Raw genomic sequence first — 19,742 nt, forward strand, 5'->3', positions numbered from 1 at the left:
CCTTCTTCACAATACATGTCCCTTTCCTTCTTCACTATTCATGTTGCCCTCCTTCACAATTAGAGATGCTCACTGACCCCCGTGTTTTGGTTTTGGTTTTGGTTCTGGATTACCGTCGTGTTTTGGTTTTGGTTTTGCCAAACCACTCTTGCGTGTTTTGGTTTTGGTTTTGTTTTGCAATTTTGTTTAAAAATTAATGTTTTTGGGCATAAAATAACCTAATTTAGTGCTTCACCTGTTTCTTGGATAAGTAAGGTAATTCTAAAGCTAATAAATTAGGAAGCAAACAGTTTAATTCTGCACACAAACCTGGTTGTCTTCTTCTTCATCTATGCATATTGGCAATGCAGCCATCGTCTTTGGGTGTATATTACACCCTACACTTATAGTTAAATATATAAAGAAATGGACAAAGGCAGTTTGGTTTCAGTCTCTATAGCCCTCCACTTGTAGTTAAATAGAAAAAAAGCAGCCTGCATAGACTGAATATAAAAAATAAATGGACCAAGGTAGTTTGGTGGCTGTCTATGACCCCCCCCCCCTCCCCCGCCCTCCACTTGTAATAGAAAACTATTCAGCCGTTATAGAGTCTAGAATATAAATAGAAATTGAGAAAGGCAATTTGGAATCTGTCTGCATCATAATCAACATCATCATTAGCGCCCTCGTCGCCTATACAAATCTCTAATGCCTTACTGTTTTCGGCTTTGACACGTAACAGTAGTTGTGCACCACTTTTTGAGCTCCAAATTACTTGGTCTTGCTTCGTCACGAGTGACCGCACAAGAAGAAGGCTCAGTAACATTTTTTGATCTGCCACTAATAGAGCAAGGCAAAGGCCTCATTCTTTCTTTGCCACTGCATGTGTAGAATGGCATGTTGGCAATTTTTTTTTATCGGCACTTAACTTTTTCCTCAGGTACACTTCTTCTCGCTTCAACGCAGTAAATTTTTTGGGTGTGTGTTTTTTTGCCGGATTTCAAAAGACTGTGTAGTTTGACATCACCTTTCCCAGATGACGTACTGGGAACACTACCATCAGGACTGGTGACGGAACCTGGTTGCTGATTCTGCTCATATGTGGACTGCTTTGAATCCATTATAATGAGGCCAAAGCACTTGCAGTGCTACAAATTGTTTTTTATACTGCTGACAAATATGACTTTTGACAGCCAGAAAAATTACAGTAAAGCACTGGGGAATATGGGACACCCCAAAAGCACTTGTAGTGCTAAAAATTGTTTTTTTATACTGCTAAAAAAGATGACTTTTGACAGCCAGAAAAATTAATGCAAAAGAATGGGGGACACCCCAAAAGCACTTGGAGTGCCAGAAACGGAACAAAAACCATCCTCTCTTCTCCTCTTACTGCTGTAACAACTGGTATTAAGATTAGAATGGTATTGAATAGAAACAATAATGTGTACAATTACTGCTCTGTCCCTGCGCTGATATAGCCAGTGTGAGCTAACCCTGCTCTCTCCCTCTTGGCGATGGATTGCTGTGGAGGTATTTATGCTTTTCAAATCTCGCGAGAACCGAGCTCAGAAAAACAAATACGTCACAATGACGTTTTGCCTCGATTTCGAATCCGAACGGGTGGGAGAGTACCGAGCGTACTCGGCTCGGTACTCGGATAGTCTAAATTCGGTAGGATTCGGATCTCGGGGAACCGAGCCCTCCCATCTCTATACACAATACGCGTCGACCTCCTTCTTCACAATATATGCCCCCCTCCTTCTGCACTATACATGCCCCCCACCCTATTCATGCCCCCCTCCCTATTCACAATACATTCCCCCTCTGCACAATACATTCCCCCTATGCACAATACAGGCCCCTATCCCTATTCACAATACATTCCCCCTCTGCACAATACATTCCCCCTATGCACAATACAGGCCCCTATCCCTATTCACAATACATTCCCCCTCTGCACAATACATTCCCCCTATGCACAATACAGGCCCCTCTCCCTATTCACAATACATTCCCCCTCTGCACAATAAAAGACCCCCCTCTTCAGAATACATGCCCCCCTCTCTCTTAACAGTACATGACCCCCCGCTCTCTACAATACATTCCCCCAATTCACTTACCTTGTTCTTGATGCAATGTGGTGCCTCACAGACACTGACAGACTGGGAGCTTTCCGCGCAGTGAAGACATTGCACCGCATGCCTTTGCCAGCGTGTCAGTCTAAGGGAGCCGCTGCATCGCCGTGGCACGCGTCGACCTCCTTCTTCACAATACATGCCCCCCTCCTTCTGCACTATGCATGCCCCCCTCGCTATTCACGCCCCCCTCCCTATTCACAATACATTCCCTTTCTGCACAATACATTCCCCCTATGCACAATACAGGCCCCTCTCCCTATTCACAATACATTCCCCCTCTGCACAATAAAAGGCCCCCCTCTTCAGAATACATGCCCCCCTCTCTCTTAACAGTACATGACCCCCCGCTCTCTACAATACATTCCCCCAATTCACTTACCTTGTTCTTGATGCAATGTGGTGCCTCACAGACACTGACAGACTGGGAGCTCGCCGCGCAGTGAAGACATTGCACCGCGCGCCTTGAACCAGCGTGTCAGTCTAAGGGAGCCGCTGCATCGCGGTGGCATGCGGATTCACATGGTCAAACTTACAGCTGTACCCCCCTGATGGCGGCCATTGCTTATTTGTAAGGCTCTACAATAAAACTGAAGTACCTACCAGTTGGTAAAACAAGTCATACAAAAAAAGAACATACACAAAAACAGGACAAGGACGTATGAGATTCATGAGAAGGTGCCGATTTGAGACAGAGGTAAGAGAGGGCCCAGCTCACAGTGTAGAGGAGAGGCAGTACTGATACCATAGGCAAACCGAGGGGGGGGGGGGTTCCTAGTGCCTGGAAAACCCCCCTCCAAGCCTGAATCACTGTATGATTGAGGTGGCTGGACCCTGCCCCAGCTTCACATGGCTCTGCTTGAAAAGGGAGAGCTGCGTGCACCTAACAGTAGTCCACGCAGCATTGTCCATGTATATGGGGATAGGAAGAGTTGGAGAGCAGCCAAGCACTGTCTAAAATTATAGCCACGCCCCCATGCATGCTGGTCACGCCCACTGGCAGCATGGGATGGAAACCCCCCTCCACAAATCCTGCGTTTGCCCCTGGATACAGTAGGAGCTAGTGGGACATTGAATGGAGATGAATCTGGTAGCTGGTTGTAGCCAGAGGTGGTATAAGAAATAACATATCTACTGAACTTGGGTAGAATAGAATTTTTTGTGATGCTCGTTTATATAATCTAGAGAGTAATTAAATACACAGGATTAGAGGTATTGTTGGTCAATATTGAAAAATAGAGATATTTACAGGTACAAAAATGGACAAGGACACATTTCGAAAAACTTTGGACTCTCCCAAGAAATTAGGGACAGTTGGTATCTCTCCATGTATGTGTTGTGTACAGGCTTGGAGTCACACTTGCTGCAGAGGAGACAGCGGGTCAGATTCCCCTATGGGAACGCTGTTGCATTATGTGGGGAACATCTATTAAATATTAAACATGGTAAAAGTCTTTTGTAAACATACTATTTAGCTATACGTACTCATTCACAAGGTAGATAATGTAATTACTGCAATTAGGGCTAAAACTACAATGAATGCAATATTTTACGCTATCTGATGATGATTGTGAAACATTGACACATTTCCTGTTATTTATATAAGACGCTGTTTTGTTTTCTTTATCAGTGTATCAATGAGCATTTTATGATCTGTCATTAAATATTAAACCATGAGAGATATATGCAGACATTCAACAAATACAGTACTAAGTGACTAGCTGAGATTATCAAGGTACATAAACTATGTAATAAGCAAAGACCTTAACAGACCCAAAGTCAATATGAAGTCAGTTAAATTACTTTACTACCTATAAAGCAGTTGAAAGATGAACAGGAGATGTGTATTAAATAGAAATTATAGCCACTGTTTGTCAGTAATATGGAAGGTTGAGTATTAATCATCATCATCATCATTTATTTATATAGCGCCAACATATTCCGTAGCCCTTTACAATTGGGGACAAACATGGTAAACTAATAAACAAACTGGGTAAAACAGACAAAGAGGTGAGCAGGCCCTGCTCGCAAGCTTACTATCTATGGGACAATGGGAGTTTGACACATGAGGTTAAGTCTACATTTTGGCCCAGCCAGACTGCAAAGATAAAAGTGACTCATTAGCTAAATGATCCTGTCACACAACAATGTTGGTCAAGGGGTAGTTGTATAATGAGTGGTAATAGGGTAATGTAGTGAGGTTAAGAGGGTGGTTGAGGAATATTATAAGCTTGTCTTAAGAGGTGGGTTTTCAGAGAACGCTTGAAAGTTTGTAGACCAGAGGAGAGTCTTATTGTGCGAGGGAGAGAATTCCATAGAGTGGGTGCAACCCGAAAGAAGTCCTGTAACCGGGAATGGGAGGATGTAATGAGTGTGGATGAGAAACGCAGATCTTGTTGCCGAGTTGGGAGAAATTTTGAGACAAGAGAGGAGATGTATGTTGGTGCAGCTTTGTTGATGGCCTTGTAGGTTAGTAAAAGTATTTTATATTGGATTCGGTAAAAAACAGGCAACCAGTGTAGAGACATACAGAGTGATTCAACAGAGGAATAACGATTTGCAAGGAAAATCAATCTTGCCGCAACGTGCAAAATAGATTGTAGGGGTTTGAGTCTGTTTTGGGGAAGACCAGTAAGGAGGGAATTGCAATAGTCAATGCGGGAAATGATAAGTGCATAAATTAAGGTTTTTGCAGTGTCTTGTGTGAGATATGTGCGAATAATGAGCTGAATGATGTATATGAGATTATATAAATAAATATATATATATATATATATATCTATATCTATCTATATATATGTATATATATATGTATATATATATACATATATATATATATATATATATATATATATATATATATATATATATATATATATATATATATATATATGTTTATACTTAACTCAATAAGTCCACCATGCTCTTTTTCAGCCTTATGTGACAAGTTTCCATATTGGGAGGCTGGAGTTTCTCTAATCAATCAGACAATGAGTGACTGGCAGCTTGACAAACTTGCTTTGAAAAAAATGCACTGCATGGATTGGTTGATTCTTTCATACACACGACAGGGTCAATGATGTCACTGCGGCTCACATTACTGCATTTTGCTCTTTTTGACCTGTATCAGATCAGATAAGGAGTCTTTCCTAAATATGTGGCAGGGACTTCAGTGGCAATCAAGTGTGGTTGTAATATTTTACTTTCTAACAGAGTTGTAGTGGATCCTTTACATTAAAACTAAACAAAGTTATTTCTTCTTCCTGGTCCATATCTGAACATTTCTGGTTGAGTGGTCCTATAAAATGTATTGATGTAAGAGAAATAATGTTTTTTCTTATCTCAAAACTGGATAAAAACCTTAACCTGCCCTCTATAATGTAGATCTCAGACCAATACATATTCAGTTTCCACAGCCTTTCTGTATTACATAGTTGCACCTTTTATATCTATAACTAATACTGCCCTGCATAGATTTCACAGTAGATAGATCACACAATGAAACTAATCAACAAATTACCTTGGTTGCCTCTTGAACATCCCGGTATTCTGTGAATTAGGCATATTTAAATTTGACAATTCAAGGTGTACTAAAATAAAGATAATCTAGATTATTAAAGATGGACCATATGGACCATATTATACATAGTTGCCTACTCTCCGGGAGACTCCCGAATTTTAAGAAGTTCTCCTGGACTCTGAGAGAGCAGGCAAAAATCCCAGATCCAGATTTCGGCGTTGTTGAAGATGGAGGGCTAAATGCATCATCGGGGCTCCGCCCCCTGCTGCGATTGGCTAAAATTGCCTGAGATTGACAGGGACGGATCCTAACAGAGCCGCTCGCGCGTGGTCACGCCCCCTCGACGGACCCCCCCGCCGGAAAGGTGAATGCAAAAGTAGGGAAGTATGATATTAGATGATGACTGACCTTCGTGGTCCAGGTTTGTGGTAGGGCAGTGAGGATTATGGTCATTTGGCCACCAAGTTTAGAGGCAATCCTGAACCATGATTTGCTAGATTTAAATATAAAGTCTATATTGTTACAACTATAGTCATAATGTTAGATAGATAGTAATTAGATATAGATTAGATGTAGACTGACTATTTGTTATTTGCTACATTGGATAATAGGGTTGAATGTAAGGTAATTTATGAAAAACAGCTAATTATATGCTTTGTGATTATGTATTAAAGAGACTGCTGTAATAACTGGCAATGGACAGAAGACAGATTATAAAATAGGGATCATTGAATTTAATGAAAGTGAATGATTGATCATGGGTAAAGCAAGTCTCAGCACTGCTCTCTCCTCTAGACTTTAAGCTCTCATGAGCTCCTGATACTACATTAAATTTCTCCCGATGCGATATCGTTATCGTTTTATCAACGATTGAAAGCACACACTATTGATGTTTTATATGATTTACTCTCAGATCTGTGGTCTTCATCTGTCATAACCATCGGTTTAAAAGATCGTGACTCTGCACACTCCATAGAGATCTATGGACACTGCCGGTCCTGAGTGCACACACACTGCAGAATTGGAACGACATTGCTCCAATGTTGAACGAGATTTTTAGTCTGGTTTAAAAATCAAACGATATGATGTGCTTTGAAGCGATAATCATTCGTTGTCAGAGCGTACACACCAATGTGATATCGGGGCGAACAGTCATTTATCATGTGATATTGGGGTGAAAAACCTGTAGTGTGTATCGAGGTTAACCTCTGTGTCACATCGGCAGCTTCTCTTTCAGCCTCATACGTCCTTGTCCTGTTTTTATGTGCCAGATACAGCAATCTGAACAGCTGGCTGTGACTAGTGTCATCTCAGTTACTTAACAATGAATACACCTTTTCTGCCACAACAAAGGATTTATTATGGTGTCCTTACGTTCACCAGAACCACTTGTTAATGTTTCACACTTAAATCACATACATATGTAGCATGAGCCTCCTTGGGCGTCATAATTTCACAAACAATCACAGAGAACTGTGCTAGATTAAACATGCTTAATCTGAAAAATATTTCCAAGACGTATTTACAAAAATGTAATAAACAGACATACAATAAATGCACAAATGAGTTTCAGAAAATAAAATAGGAAACAAAACCAGATTCCCTACTTACAAGTTTCAGGAATTGACGTGTGAGGAGAACACATTGAGAATTTTCCTGACATTTTTAGTTATGACAGACCTTCCTCAAAAAATGGACACTGTCCTATTGGTACAAGGGATTTTTAAACCATTTTCTTGCTGGCTCCTTAAGCCCCACTGTGACTGGATCACTTATAAATAACTTATGTTATAAATTTATTTAAAGGACATAGCGCAGGACGCTTATTTATAAAATTGCACATGCACTTAATTTTGATATTTTGTATGTTTTGGTAAAGGAAATCTTTAGTTTCTGAAACCAGAGGGAGAAAATTCGTTTTTTTTCTGTTTTAACCTTGCCAAAGAAAATGCCTTATTTCTGATGTATATATCTGATACAATGAGCCTTTGTTTTGAAAGTCTTTTGTGTATTGTGATATGGGGAAGTGAGTTGTTTGGGGTTTGTATCTTTCTTTGGGAATGTGTATTATGCGACTGTCTGAAGAATGTGTTCATGTAAATTAGACCTGCCTCTGAAATGAGATGCAGGAAATCACAGCAAGGTTTTTAAGATATCACAGATAAGTGTAAATATTGTTAGCTTTGAATTGCATGTAAATCCATGTTTGGATAAAGAGGTTACATCCTGATTCTAAAAATAGCTCAGACCTCCAGGGGGCTGGCTTACCCAGCGAGGCTGTGTTCAAATGTGTATAAAAACAGCACTGTTTTGTATTAAAAGTTGTTCTTCTTGTTTCATCTGACCTGATCACTGGTACCTTTAACCAGTGAAGAGCAAATAAACATCACTTGCTTCAAAGACCTGCTTGAAAATATCTTCCATGCTGAAAAACCTGTGACTTACAGATTAGACCCAAAATCTAATCCGTTCCTGGCTGTTTCTGAGGTTTGGACCCAGCTTTTCCGGTACCACCGCTCTGCCTGCTACCCTGCAGCTCTTGTCAGTTTGATAGGCCAGGGGGGATCCATCCACAGCAACCCTGATTCATAGTAAGAGGTCTGGAGTACCAGCCCAGGTACACCAGCAAGGGGGTACCCCAGTAGTGACAGTTAACCAGAAGAAACCCAGTACTGGATGCCGGTATAGGAGTCCAGTGGTGGCAGAATTGTAAGCCCCTCCTACTGCGGCAAGAGGGCGCACTTGGGATAACGTAAGGGAAAGGTGGCAAAGTAAGCCCAGCCGGTTCCCAGCACCCAGCAGTGACAGACAGGGTGGCATAGGTGGTCCATCCTGTCACACCCACCTTAGGAATTTTCACTTTCAATGAAGACAAATTGATTCCCAAAAGGGACACAGAGTTTTCGGAGTAAATTGTCTATCACTAAGATATATGTTTGGACATATCAGAGGATCTCTCATCTAAGTTCTGCTTGAGTGGACACAGGGTTTACAACTTTGGGCCTCAATACTCCCCGAGACCCTTGTCTATTTGACTAGTTTCAAAAGACTCCTAATTGCCCAGGTCACCTAGGTCAGTCAGCAGAACATACTTTGAGAGATTACATAAAATATACATTGTCATACATGAATTCAACAGAATATAACAATCAGTCCTTAGATATAGTACATATTCATCACACCTCCCCCTAACCTGGGGCATGGAGAACTGTGACCTGTTACTGTCTCTCCGGCCCATTCACCACTTTTGCCCCTTGGCGTGAGAGGCCATCTGCATTTCCATGTTCTGCGCCCTTTCGGTGCTGAATGGTAAGTTATATTGCTGCAAAATTAAGCTCCATCTTAACAGCTTCCCATTATCCCCATAAACTCTATTCAGCCAGCTTAGAGGATTATGGTCTGTGATAATGGTGAAATCCCGTCCATACAGGTAAAGCTGTAGCTTTTGCAGTAGCCATACGATGGCTAGGCACTCTCATTCAATGGTAGCATATTCCACCTCCCGGGGGAGTGGTTCTCTACTTAGGAAAATGATAGAGTGCTCCTCTCCCTGCGCTGTCACCTGGCTAAGGACAGCCCCTAGTCCTTAGTTAGACAGCCACTAGTCCTAGTCCTTCCTTAGTCTGTTTGAAATCTGGGGCCTGAAGCACAGGGAATGGGCCAAAGCAGATTTCAAAACTGTAAATGCATTCTCACAAACATCTGTCCAATTAACCTCCTGCAGTAACTTCTTTTTTGTTAAGTCAGTCAGAGGTTTGGCGAGGGCACTATAATGGCGCACAAATTTTCTATAATACCCAACTGTACCTAAGAAAGACATGACCTGCTTTTTCGTGGTAGGGGTCGGCAACGTTGTTATAGCCTATACCTTGCCTGGCTCTGGGCGGATGGTACCTCCCCCTACACAGTTCCGCAAGTACTGCACTTCATGCATGCCAAGCTGGCTTGATAGTCAACCCTTCCGCAAGGCCTCAATCTAACACCTGGATTTATGACTCACTACATGGACACATCTCACACCCCACAGCAGAGTGCAAACCTCTGAACTCCTAGGACTTTTACTCTTCAATCCATAACAAAAACCTCCTTTTTATTACTTTAGCTTATCTTAATAATGTATCTCCCCTGTACACATTTCTTGATGTAACAGCTCTTAAATGTTGTGCCTTTTTCTCAGTCATTCATTTGTAATCTTGCCTAATGAAGGGGCCTCTGTGCTCTGAAAGCTAGCAAATATAATAATTTTTTTTGGTTAGCCTATAAAGGTATCACTCCTATAGTACTTTTGTCTTTTTTGACACGAAAGTATTTAGCATCACAACGTTAAAAAAAGAAAAGCAAAATCAGGTCAAAATAAGTCCTTCCATTAAATAAAAGTGCAACATTCCTACACTGGTAGCCTCAATTTTGCAATTACCGTATATACTCGTGTATAAGCCGAGTTTTGCAGCATATTTTTCTATGCTGAAAAAGCCCCCCTCGGCTTATACACGAGTGAACTTACCTGGTCTCCGGTCCCTTGGCTCTTAACTTCCGCAGTGGAACGCATGTTCGTTCCAAATGCCGAACTTCCTGTCAGTGGAACGCACATGCGTTCCACTGACAGGAAGTTCGCCATTTGGAACGCACATGCGTTCCACTGCGGGCGTAAGTAAACTTTCACTTTTTTTCCTTGACATCTACAACCCTCCATAAGCACACCAGTGACCTGGTTAGTTGGTGTGGAGCATGTTTTCTGGACGATACCTGGATGTAATTGGGGGGACAGTGCTCCTTATAACCAATCTCTCCTGTTTCATCCAACTCTTTCCCTCGTCACACACAGCGTTGCCCCATAGAGCCCATGCATGTTGAATCGGGCCTGCATGAGTCTTCATCACTGGTATGTTGTCCGTTTACAGCTACTGTTGTCTTATCTGAGCTCTGCTACTGTGCTTCATGGGATTACAGAGATTTTACCCTGAGACTGCTGTTCTCTATCAGATGCTGTTTTCCCTTTAGCAGATTTAAGCCCTATTGTGTGAATCAGCCAAGATGTAATGATGGCTCATGCGCTGACACAGATCAAATGTACTGTTAGCTGTGAAATGATCTCACGTTCTCCCAGTCACGCAGAAGATATCCGTTGTAGAAATGGGGAAAAAAATATATATATTTGTGAGTCTTATTTCATGATCCTCATCCTGAGCTCATATCAGATAGTGTACGGATGTTTTTTTGCATTTAATGTTGTGATGCTAATGTCAGTGTATTATTTGTAAGTAATTAGGAAACAGCTTTAGAGGTTTTTTTTTTTTATTATGTCCTATTCCAGAGTTTTTTGTGTTGATCAGTGGTTAGAGTCCCCCAATACATCAGTTTTGATGTCTTGATGTAAAAAAATTAAAAGGTAAAAAAAAAAAGCCAAAGCGGGAATACTCTTTTTTTTTTTAAAAGTTTTATTTTGTAAAAGGTCAGTATCAAAATAACAGACGTTTGACAACAAGAGTACAATTGAGAAGAAAAAAAAAAAAACCAAACAAACCAATTAGACAAAAAGTGATCAAAACATTGCTCAGTACAGAAGTAGCAAAACACTCAGTCCAACGGACTTTTGAATGTAGAAGCCGGAAATGACCTCAGGTTTTTAAAAGAGAAAGAAAAAGAGGGAATAGAGAAAGTGAGGAAAGAGGGAAAAAGGAGAAAGAGGGGAGAGGTAAGAGGTGACTAGATCCACTGTAAGAAAAGAGAAGTCCAAGAAAGGAAAGGTATTGGAACTGGATTATGTGAAAGGTGGGCAGGCCTGATAGAAGGCTAGCCATGGGTCCCAAACCTTGGTGAAAGCCCTCGAAGTGTTCCGAATAATGCTGGTCATATACTCCATCCGATGAGTCTGCCAGACTCTATTGATTATGGATTGCATGGAGGGAGGGGCTAGCATACGCCAGTCTGCCGCTATTTGGCAAGTAGCTGCCGACACAATATGCCTAATCAGTTTGTTTTGGTGTCGGGATGCTGAGGGAGCCCCCAAAGGGAGTAGAAAGAATTTAGGATCAGGGGGAATGTCCACCTGAAGGATTGCACTAATCAGGCCTCTGATCTCAGCCCAGAAGCCTGATAATTTTGGACACGACCACCATATGTGGAGGAATGTGCCTTCCTGGGAGCACCCTCGCCAGCACCGATCAGATGAGTCTTGGAGAATTCTAGATAGACGCGAAGGCACATAGTACCATCGGTATAGCACTTTATAGACGTTCTCCTTGATTCTAACACAGATGGAACTAGAAGCGGCTTTTTCGTAGATGTCAGACCATTCCTCCTCCGAGAGCTCCTCACCAAGGTCCCGCTCCCAGGCCTGTTCATGAGAAGCTCTAGAGGCTGAAGAGGGAGAGGCAAGTTCATAGTACAATGTTGAAATTAGTCCTTTGGTTGAAGATTGGCGTAGACTAAGGGCTTCAAATGTGGAGAGGGGTCGGGATAGGAGACGATCTTTAACGACACTGTGAAAGTGGCGGAGTTGCAAAAACTGATAAAAGTGTTTTGAGGGGACTTGAATGTGTGATTGAATTTCAGAAAACTGTGGAAAAGTAGCCGATGTGGATAAATGATTAAGGTAAGTGACTCCCCGCGAGTACCATGGCTGGAATGCGCTATGATGGAGACCTGGAGGAAATTCTGGAGAGTTAAATAGCGGTATAACCGGAGAGGGATGGGGAGACAAGGCAAATTTCTGGGATGACGAGTCCCAAATGGATAAAGAGTGTGCAACTACTGGATGAAGTAACAGTCGTTTAGAGCGACGTGATCTTGGGAGCCATAGGAGCGATGATACAGAGAGCAATCCCAGACCCTCAGCCTCAATTTTGGACCAGACTCTGGCTTTCGTCGGACCAGACCACAAGACGCACTGAGCAAGCTGGGCAGAAAGATAATATCTTCGGAAATCAGGGATCCCCAAACCTCCTCCCCGCGGGGACCTCTGTAGTACCTTGAGTCGGACTCGGGGTCGTCTACCCGACCAAACAAATCTAGAAACGTGGAATTGTAGAAATTTAAAAACATGTGGAGGGATGCGAATGGGCAGAGTCTGAAAAAAATACAGCAGTCTTGGGAGGATATTCATTTTGACGGCGTTAATACGACCAATCCAGGAGATATAGAGCTGAGACCACGATGTAAGGTCTGATTTTACTTGGTCAAGTAGATGAGGAAAATTAGCCTGGAAAAGATGCCGATAGTGTTTAGTAATAAAAACGCCCAGATATTTGATTTTTTGGCGACCCCATTGGAAAGGGAAGGAACGCTCTAGCAGCAATTTGTCTGTAGTCGGTATGTTAAAGTCTAGAACTTCTGTCTTGTCTGGGTTAATCTTGTAGCCCGAAAAATAGCCATAGAGGTCCAGTTCATCTAAAAGGGGGGGCACCGATGTGTTGGGGTTAGTGATAGACAGTAGGACGTCATCCGCATACAGAGCGATCTTATGTATAGAGGGGCCCACCTGGATGCCCGATATTTCATGATTATTTCGGATTCTAGCGGCCAGAGGCTCAATGATAAGGGCGAATATGAGTGGGGAGAGGGGACATCCCTGGCGAGTGCCATTCGTGATCTGAAAGGGCGTCGAGGTCAGGCCATTAGCAGACACAGTAGCCGACGGGGATCGATAGAGAGCTAAAATACCTGTCAAAAACCTGTCTGTAAATCCCATCGCTCGCAGCACCCCCTCCATGAACGACCAGGAGATGCGGTCAAACGCCTTTTCGGCGTCTAGCGCCATAATGAGGGAAGGAAGACCATCGTTATTTATTGTATGAATTAAATCAACAATCCTTCTAGTGTTATCAGGGGCTTGGCGCCCTGGGATAAAGCCCACCTGGTCAGGATGGACAAGGGCTGGGAGCAGTGGGTTCAACCTAAAGGCCAGAATCTTTGCAAATATCTTCAAGTCTACATTCAATAACGAGATGGGCCTGTAACTAGCACAGAGGGAGGGATCTTTCCCCGGTTTAGGAATAACGATTATATTTGCTCTAGTAGTAGCTGAGTCAAAGGAGGCTCCCTCAAGTATCTCGTTGAAAAATATTGTCATATGAGGGCCGAGAACCTTGGCAAACTTTTTATAGTACTGGGGAGTAAGACCATCCGGGCCAGGGGCTGAGGAAGACTTCAAGGACTTGATCGCTGCCAAAACCTCTAGCAGGGTAATATCTGCATTTAGCTGAGATTGCTGCGTGGTGGTAATTCTTGGGAGGAGAGTAGATGAAAGATAGTCAGACAAAGTAGGGGCCAAGGGATCTAGACGAGGGGGGGGAGCCTCCAGATTGTAAAGAGAAGAGTAAAAATCTCTAAATTCTCTGACTATCCCTGTTGGGTCATACGTTACATTTCCGGAAGGAGTAGAACAAATTTTATCAATATGTTGCAGGGCAGTTTTTTTCCGGAGCTTTCTGGCAAGTACAGAATCGGTTTTATCTGCTTTGTCGTAGTAACGCTGTTGAAGTTTCTGCAAGGTGACCGCTGCTCTGCGGGAGAGGATGGTATTTAGTTGACCCTTCAGTGAGGCAATTTTGGGCAGTAAGGCTGGGTCATTGTGTGTCTGATGCTGCGTAAGGAGTGAGGCTATTCCAAGTTCCAGAGATGCTACTTCATCGGCAGCCTTCTTTCTTACCGCCGCTGCTTGACTAATCAGTTGACCTCGTATGGTAGCCTTGTGCGCCTCCCAAACAATTCCCGGTGTTATGTCAGGGGTTGAATTATCTGAGAAATAATTGGTAATGGAGGTCATAATATCTAGACAAGTAGATACATTAAGTAATAAAGAATCATCTAGACGCCATCTACTGCGCTGAGGGGGCGGTTTAAGAAGATCTAATGCGATGGATACGCCCGAATGGTCTGTCCAGGAGAGGGGGGTAATGTCTGCCCGTACCACATGATGAGCGAGTGATTGCGAAATGTGTAGCATGTCTATACGTGTGTAAAGTTGATGCGGGGCAGAGAAGCGGGAATACTCTTAAAAGCCTCATACACAAACCAATTAATTTAAACAGAGGAAATTAAAATATTTTAAACTTAAAATAAAGGCAGTCTTGGTGTTCCTCAATGTCAGCAGTTATATAGAACATAAGCGAGGATGAAACCAAAGGATGAATGTTTAAAGTGGACGAGGTTTGACCATGCCCAGTGGTGATGATATCACACACTTGCTAACTCTCCCTGAATGTCAGGGAGACTCTCTGAAATAGGGGTGATCTCCCTCACTCCCTGAAGAGTCTGTCATTCTCCCTGATGCTGAGCCAGTACAAGACGTGGTTGGCTTCACCATCTGTGGCATGATGACACAGTTCAGAAATTGTGTCCTATGTCCATGTATTGATGCCTATGGAGGTGGCCATTTTCATGTAGACCAAGATCAAAGACTGACAGGTAAGACAGCACGACTTCAGTAATGGGGACAGAAATGTAAAAGACACTTCAGTCTCTAGAGAGTCATTAGCTGCTTTTCTTTCACGCATAGTTGCCTAGACTCCCGCATTTCTGGGAGGGCTCCCGGGAGAGCAGGACAGCCTCCCGGTTCTCGCCCTTGCAATAGATAAGTGGTGGTGGTGGGGGCTTAATGATGCAAATATTGCATCATCTTAGCCCCGTCCCCTGTTCTAATTGGCCAAAATTGTGACAATCGTTTAGGGGACAGGGGCCAAAATTATGCGATTCGTCAAGCCCCACCCCTGCACGCCCACCTCCCCCCCAGAATCTCCCTGAAGCCAACGAGGAAAAGTTGGCAAGTATGTGATATCACTTGTGAAAGTCACGCACATTAATGCAAATGTGGGGCTAGACCATGATCTTTGAACAACAAATAGCTGGAAGTAACTGCACCTGCATCTTTTTCTAGCTAGACCCTGGTTACTGACAGAAGATAACCACATTGGGTGGCAGTAAATCATTCTGTAAGTGTCTCCTGCCCTTTGTTACTTCTGTCACCTGGATTACAGATGCTGACCTTAGGCTGTGCATTTACCAGTAGCTGCTGCATTTCCCACCCTAGGCTTATACTCGGGTCAATAAGTTTTCCCAGTTTTTTGTGGTATAATTAGGTGCCTCGGCTTATATTCGGGTCGACTTATACTCGAGTATATACGGTACTATAAAACACTAGAGGCATTGTATATTCTGCTGTTCCCAGAGCTACAAATTAGAAAAGAAAGGCAGGTATTGTTTATGTGTATTGTCTGTGAATGGTAGTGATTATTAAACATTAAGGAAAAGTTCCTGCAAACCTTAGTAGTAATAAAACACTTACAGAGAATAAAGAGGACATTTAACTCTTTATAGACACTAGTTTTGTATTACAAAGGGGAACCTTTACTACTTCCGGTTACTCTCTCAATAACAAGATTATACAACAAAGAGATTTTGTCATTTACTCTCAAACACATAAATATTTAGAGAATATTTTAGATCTAGGATCCTACGGCATTGATAGCAATAATAATAGTATAAAATAGTATAAAATATATATAATATATATAATAGTATAAAACTGTATTAATATCAATCATATAAATAGGAGCGTATCTACTATATTATTAAGTAACAGGAATTTGGAACAGAGTTTGTTGTCATATACAATGATCTATGGGACCGATTCATTTTTCAAACGCAACGTGAACGTATAAGCGGGTCTCAAGAACCGTTTCCATTTAAATCTGGAAATAAGTTCGCTCTTTATATACGTTACTTTCCATAAGTAGACAGACAGAACAGAATGCAGGATACACACAATGCATATGTGCAATATAAAGTCCTGTGAGAACACGTGCAAAAAAAAAAACATTTCTAAAAATTATAATTGAAACTATTAATACTAGAATCATTAATAAAAATATATGTAATTTTTTTTTTTTACATTTCTTTTACATGAGATACATACACCAGGATGTTCTTAATGCGTACTGTACATAAAATACATTGTTATAGTTTTTTTTACTTGCAAACACATGTTCTAGCATGAGTACGTGTAGTCATCACTGTCAGTCGACACTTACAGCTGCCTTGTAGCCTGTGCAAGTGATACAGCTAAAAAGTGTACTTAAGAGATGCCCAGAGCTTGAATCGGACAAATGTGCGTGTGCTCGATCTTGGCACTTGGCTCTCACTGTACACTGCCTACATGCATTGACCCTTTCCCACCCCCATTCTGCCCTTCAAGTCGTTGGAAGTCGGAACTGTCATTTGCGTGCGGACATGAATTGGATAAAATTGCGTTTGCCTGGCGTAATGTCCGTTACTGAGCATGCGCAGAGCAATTTTCACGCAAAATGCGACACACGGTGGGATTTACGTCCGACGATGAGTTAGGCCCTATGTGATTTTTTTTTGCAGTGTAGGGATCTCAAACACAGAGTTATTTTGTCAACAGAGCAGTTTTAGAACAATTTTGCCAGCAAGTGCTTTCTGTTTAATAAAGGTGTATTCAATTTTAAGACACATAAAAAATACTATATTAAATGTAAGTATTGTGATAACTTGTGTTGAGGTCCTGTAATGCTAAGTGATAATATCTATACTGATCTCCAAACCCTTTACATATATTTATTCTCTCCCCTCCAAGCATGTGTTTAGGTGGTATATAATGAGAGATATCTTCCAATATTTATCATCATCATCATCAACATTTATTTATATAGCGCCAGCAGATTCCGTAGCGCTTTATAATTGGGAACAAACATTGATAAGACAATACTGGGTAATACAGACAGACAGAGAGGTAAGAGAACCCTGCTCGAAAGCTTACAATCTATAGGACAATGGGAGTTAGAAACACAAGGGCATGTGCTACATCATATTGCACAATGGACCAGCTAGACTGCAAAGGTAAAAGTATTGAGTGTGCTGTGTGTGTGGCAATGTTGGTCAGAGGGTTGTTGTCTTGCGTTAGCTGTGTAGAGAGTGGTAATAGGGTAATCTAGGGAGATTAAGATGATGGTTGAGGAATATCATAACCTTGTCTGAAGAGGTGGGTTTTCAGTGAACACTTGAAGGTTTGAAGACTAGAGGAAAGTCTTACTGTGCGAGGGAGGGAATTCCACAAAGTGGGTGCAGCCCGGAAAAAATCCTGTAACCGAGAATGGGAGGATGTGATGAGAGTGGAGGAGAGACGTAGATCATGTGCAGATCGGAGGTGTCGAGTAGGGAGATATTTCGAGACAAGTGAGGAAATGTATGTCAGTGCAATTTTGTTGATGGCCTTGTATGTTATTAGAAGAATTTTATATTGGATTCGTTGAAATACAGGCAGCCAATGTAGAGACTGACAGAGTGGCTCAGCAGAGGAATAACGGTTTGTAAGGAAAATCAATCTAGCCGCTGCGTGCAAAATAGATTGTAGGGGATCAAGTCTGACTTTGGCAAGACCAGTAAGGAGGGAATTGCAATAGTCGATGCGGGAGATGATGAGTGCATGAATTAATGTTTTTGCGGTGTCTTGTGTCAGATATGTGCGTATTCTGGAAATGTTCTTTAGGTGTATGTAACATGATTTAGATATAGAGTTCATGTGGGGAATAAAAGACAGTTGTGAATCAAGGATTACACCTAGGCAACGAGCCTGCGGGGTGGGATTTATGGTCATGTTATCAACAGAAATAGAAATGTCAGGCAGGAAGCTTCTGTTTTTGGGTGGGAATATTATTAATTCAGTTTTTGAGAGATTGAGTTTGAGTTGGCGAGAAGAATATTTAGGATATTTCATACTTGCCAACATTTTAGATTTGGCTTCCAGGAGCTGCCGGGGAGAGGTGGCCGTGCAGGGGGCGGGGCTCCAAAAATCGCGTCATTTTGGCCCCACCCCTGTGATGTAATGATGCAAAATGCGTCATTTTCCAGCAGGGGTGGGGCCAAATGTCCGGTGAATTGCGGCGTTTGAACCGAATTCTGCCCACCTCACTAGGAAGTGGGCAGATCAGGGGGATCGCCACACTCTCCTGGGAGTCCGGGAGACTCCCAGACATTCCGGGAGAGTTGGCAAGTATGGGATATTTGATTGTACAGCAGTCATAAGACAATTAATCAAGAGACAGTATGAGCAGGGACTATAGATAGGCAGATAGATGCAGTTCTAAAGTGGCCTAATTGACTGTCCAAATAGTAGGGTATATGGGGGGCCATTACCAGCGCCTTTATAAGTTTGGTTAAGTGAGTCACTTTTTAAAATAATGCTTTAGATGTTGTGTCTACATCATGCAATATATAGTATATAAATTTAAAGTGTGTAGTTGCTCAGTGCACTAATAGTTATCATACGAGTGCTCAGCGTTTACTTTTGATCATGTTGTGTTTTGTTTTGTTTTGTTTTGTTCTTCATTTAGTCCATTGCATTTTTCTTTTTTTTACCAGAGATGCATCAACATTCCTGGGATCGGGCGTAGACAGAATAGGACGTATTTATAAGAAAGCCATCTACAAGCAGTTCACGGACAACCAATACACGGAGGAAGTCGGTAAACCGGCCTGGCTGGGGTTTCTCGGCCCGGTCATTAAGGCAGAGGTACAAGATACTATCATCGTACACCTGAAGAATTTTGCTTCCCGGTCATATACTCTTCACCCACACGGGGTCTTCTACAAGAAGGATTCAGAAGGTAATTATGTGTCTTTGTCTATCTCTGATGGGGGTTTCAGCAAGAAACCATTCCAGTGTTTTAAAAGACAACTAAAACCCAAATTGTACATTTTCAAATATGAACCGTGAATTTGAACTGTGTTAACCTGTCTTTCCCCTGCAGTTCTGTTAAGTGGTAAAAGTAAAGTTACTAACAACTGAAGTCTTTCCCACATATTTAGGACAGTGTTCTATTGGTTTCTGATAAAGGACAAAGGGCTGGGAATGCAGTCCGTTGAGCTCCTGTGACATCACTCTCCCTGCACCCGTGTATGAATAAACCACACAGTGCATCCAAGCTGTCACTCACAGTGTGGAGCTCATGTTGAGTTCAAAGTAAATAGCGTTTTCGGAGTATAATACGCATTGTTGACTACTGAGTATGCGCACAACGCACTTGTTTCGGAACTGGTGCTTTGTGCGCTTACGCCAAAGTAAAGAAAATGTCAGCTCCCCATTACAA

At 42.1% G+C, this 19,742-nt stretch overlaps 1 protein-coding gene across 1 annotated transcript in view; it reads left to right on the forward strand.

Annotated features, from left to right (window-relative positions):
- The window catches only part of HEPHL1 (hephaestin like 1), a 113,546-nt gene that overhangs the window by 7,368 nt on the left and 86,436 nt on the right, over window positions 1–19,742 (forward strand). The window contains exon 2 of the mRNA XM_075198739.1: window positions 19,015–19,259. Coding sequence (XP_075054840.1) covers window positions 19,015–19,259 — 245 coding nt within the window. The remainder of the gene's footprint in view (window positions 1–19,014; window positions 19,260–19,742) is intronic.

The sequence above is a fragment of the Mixophyes fleayi genome, chromosome 2 (genome assembly GCF_038048845.1).
Source record: "Mixophyes fleayi isolate aMixFle1 chromosome 2, aMixFle1.hap1, whole genome shotgun sequence".
NCBI lineage: Eukaryota > Metazoa > Chordata > Amphibia > Anura > Limnodynastidae > Mixophyes > Mixophyes fleayi.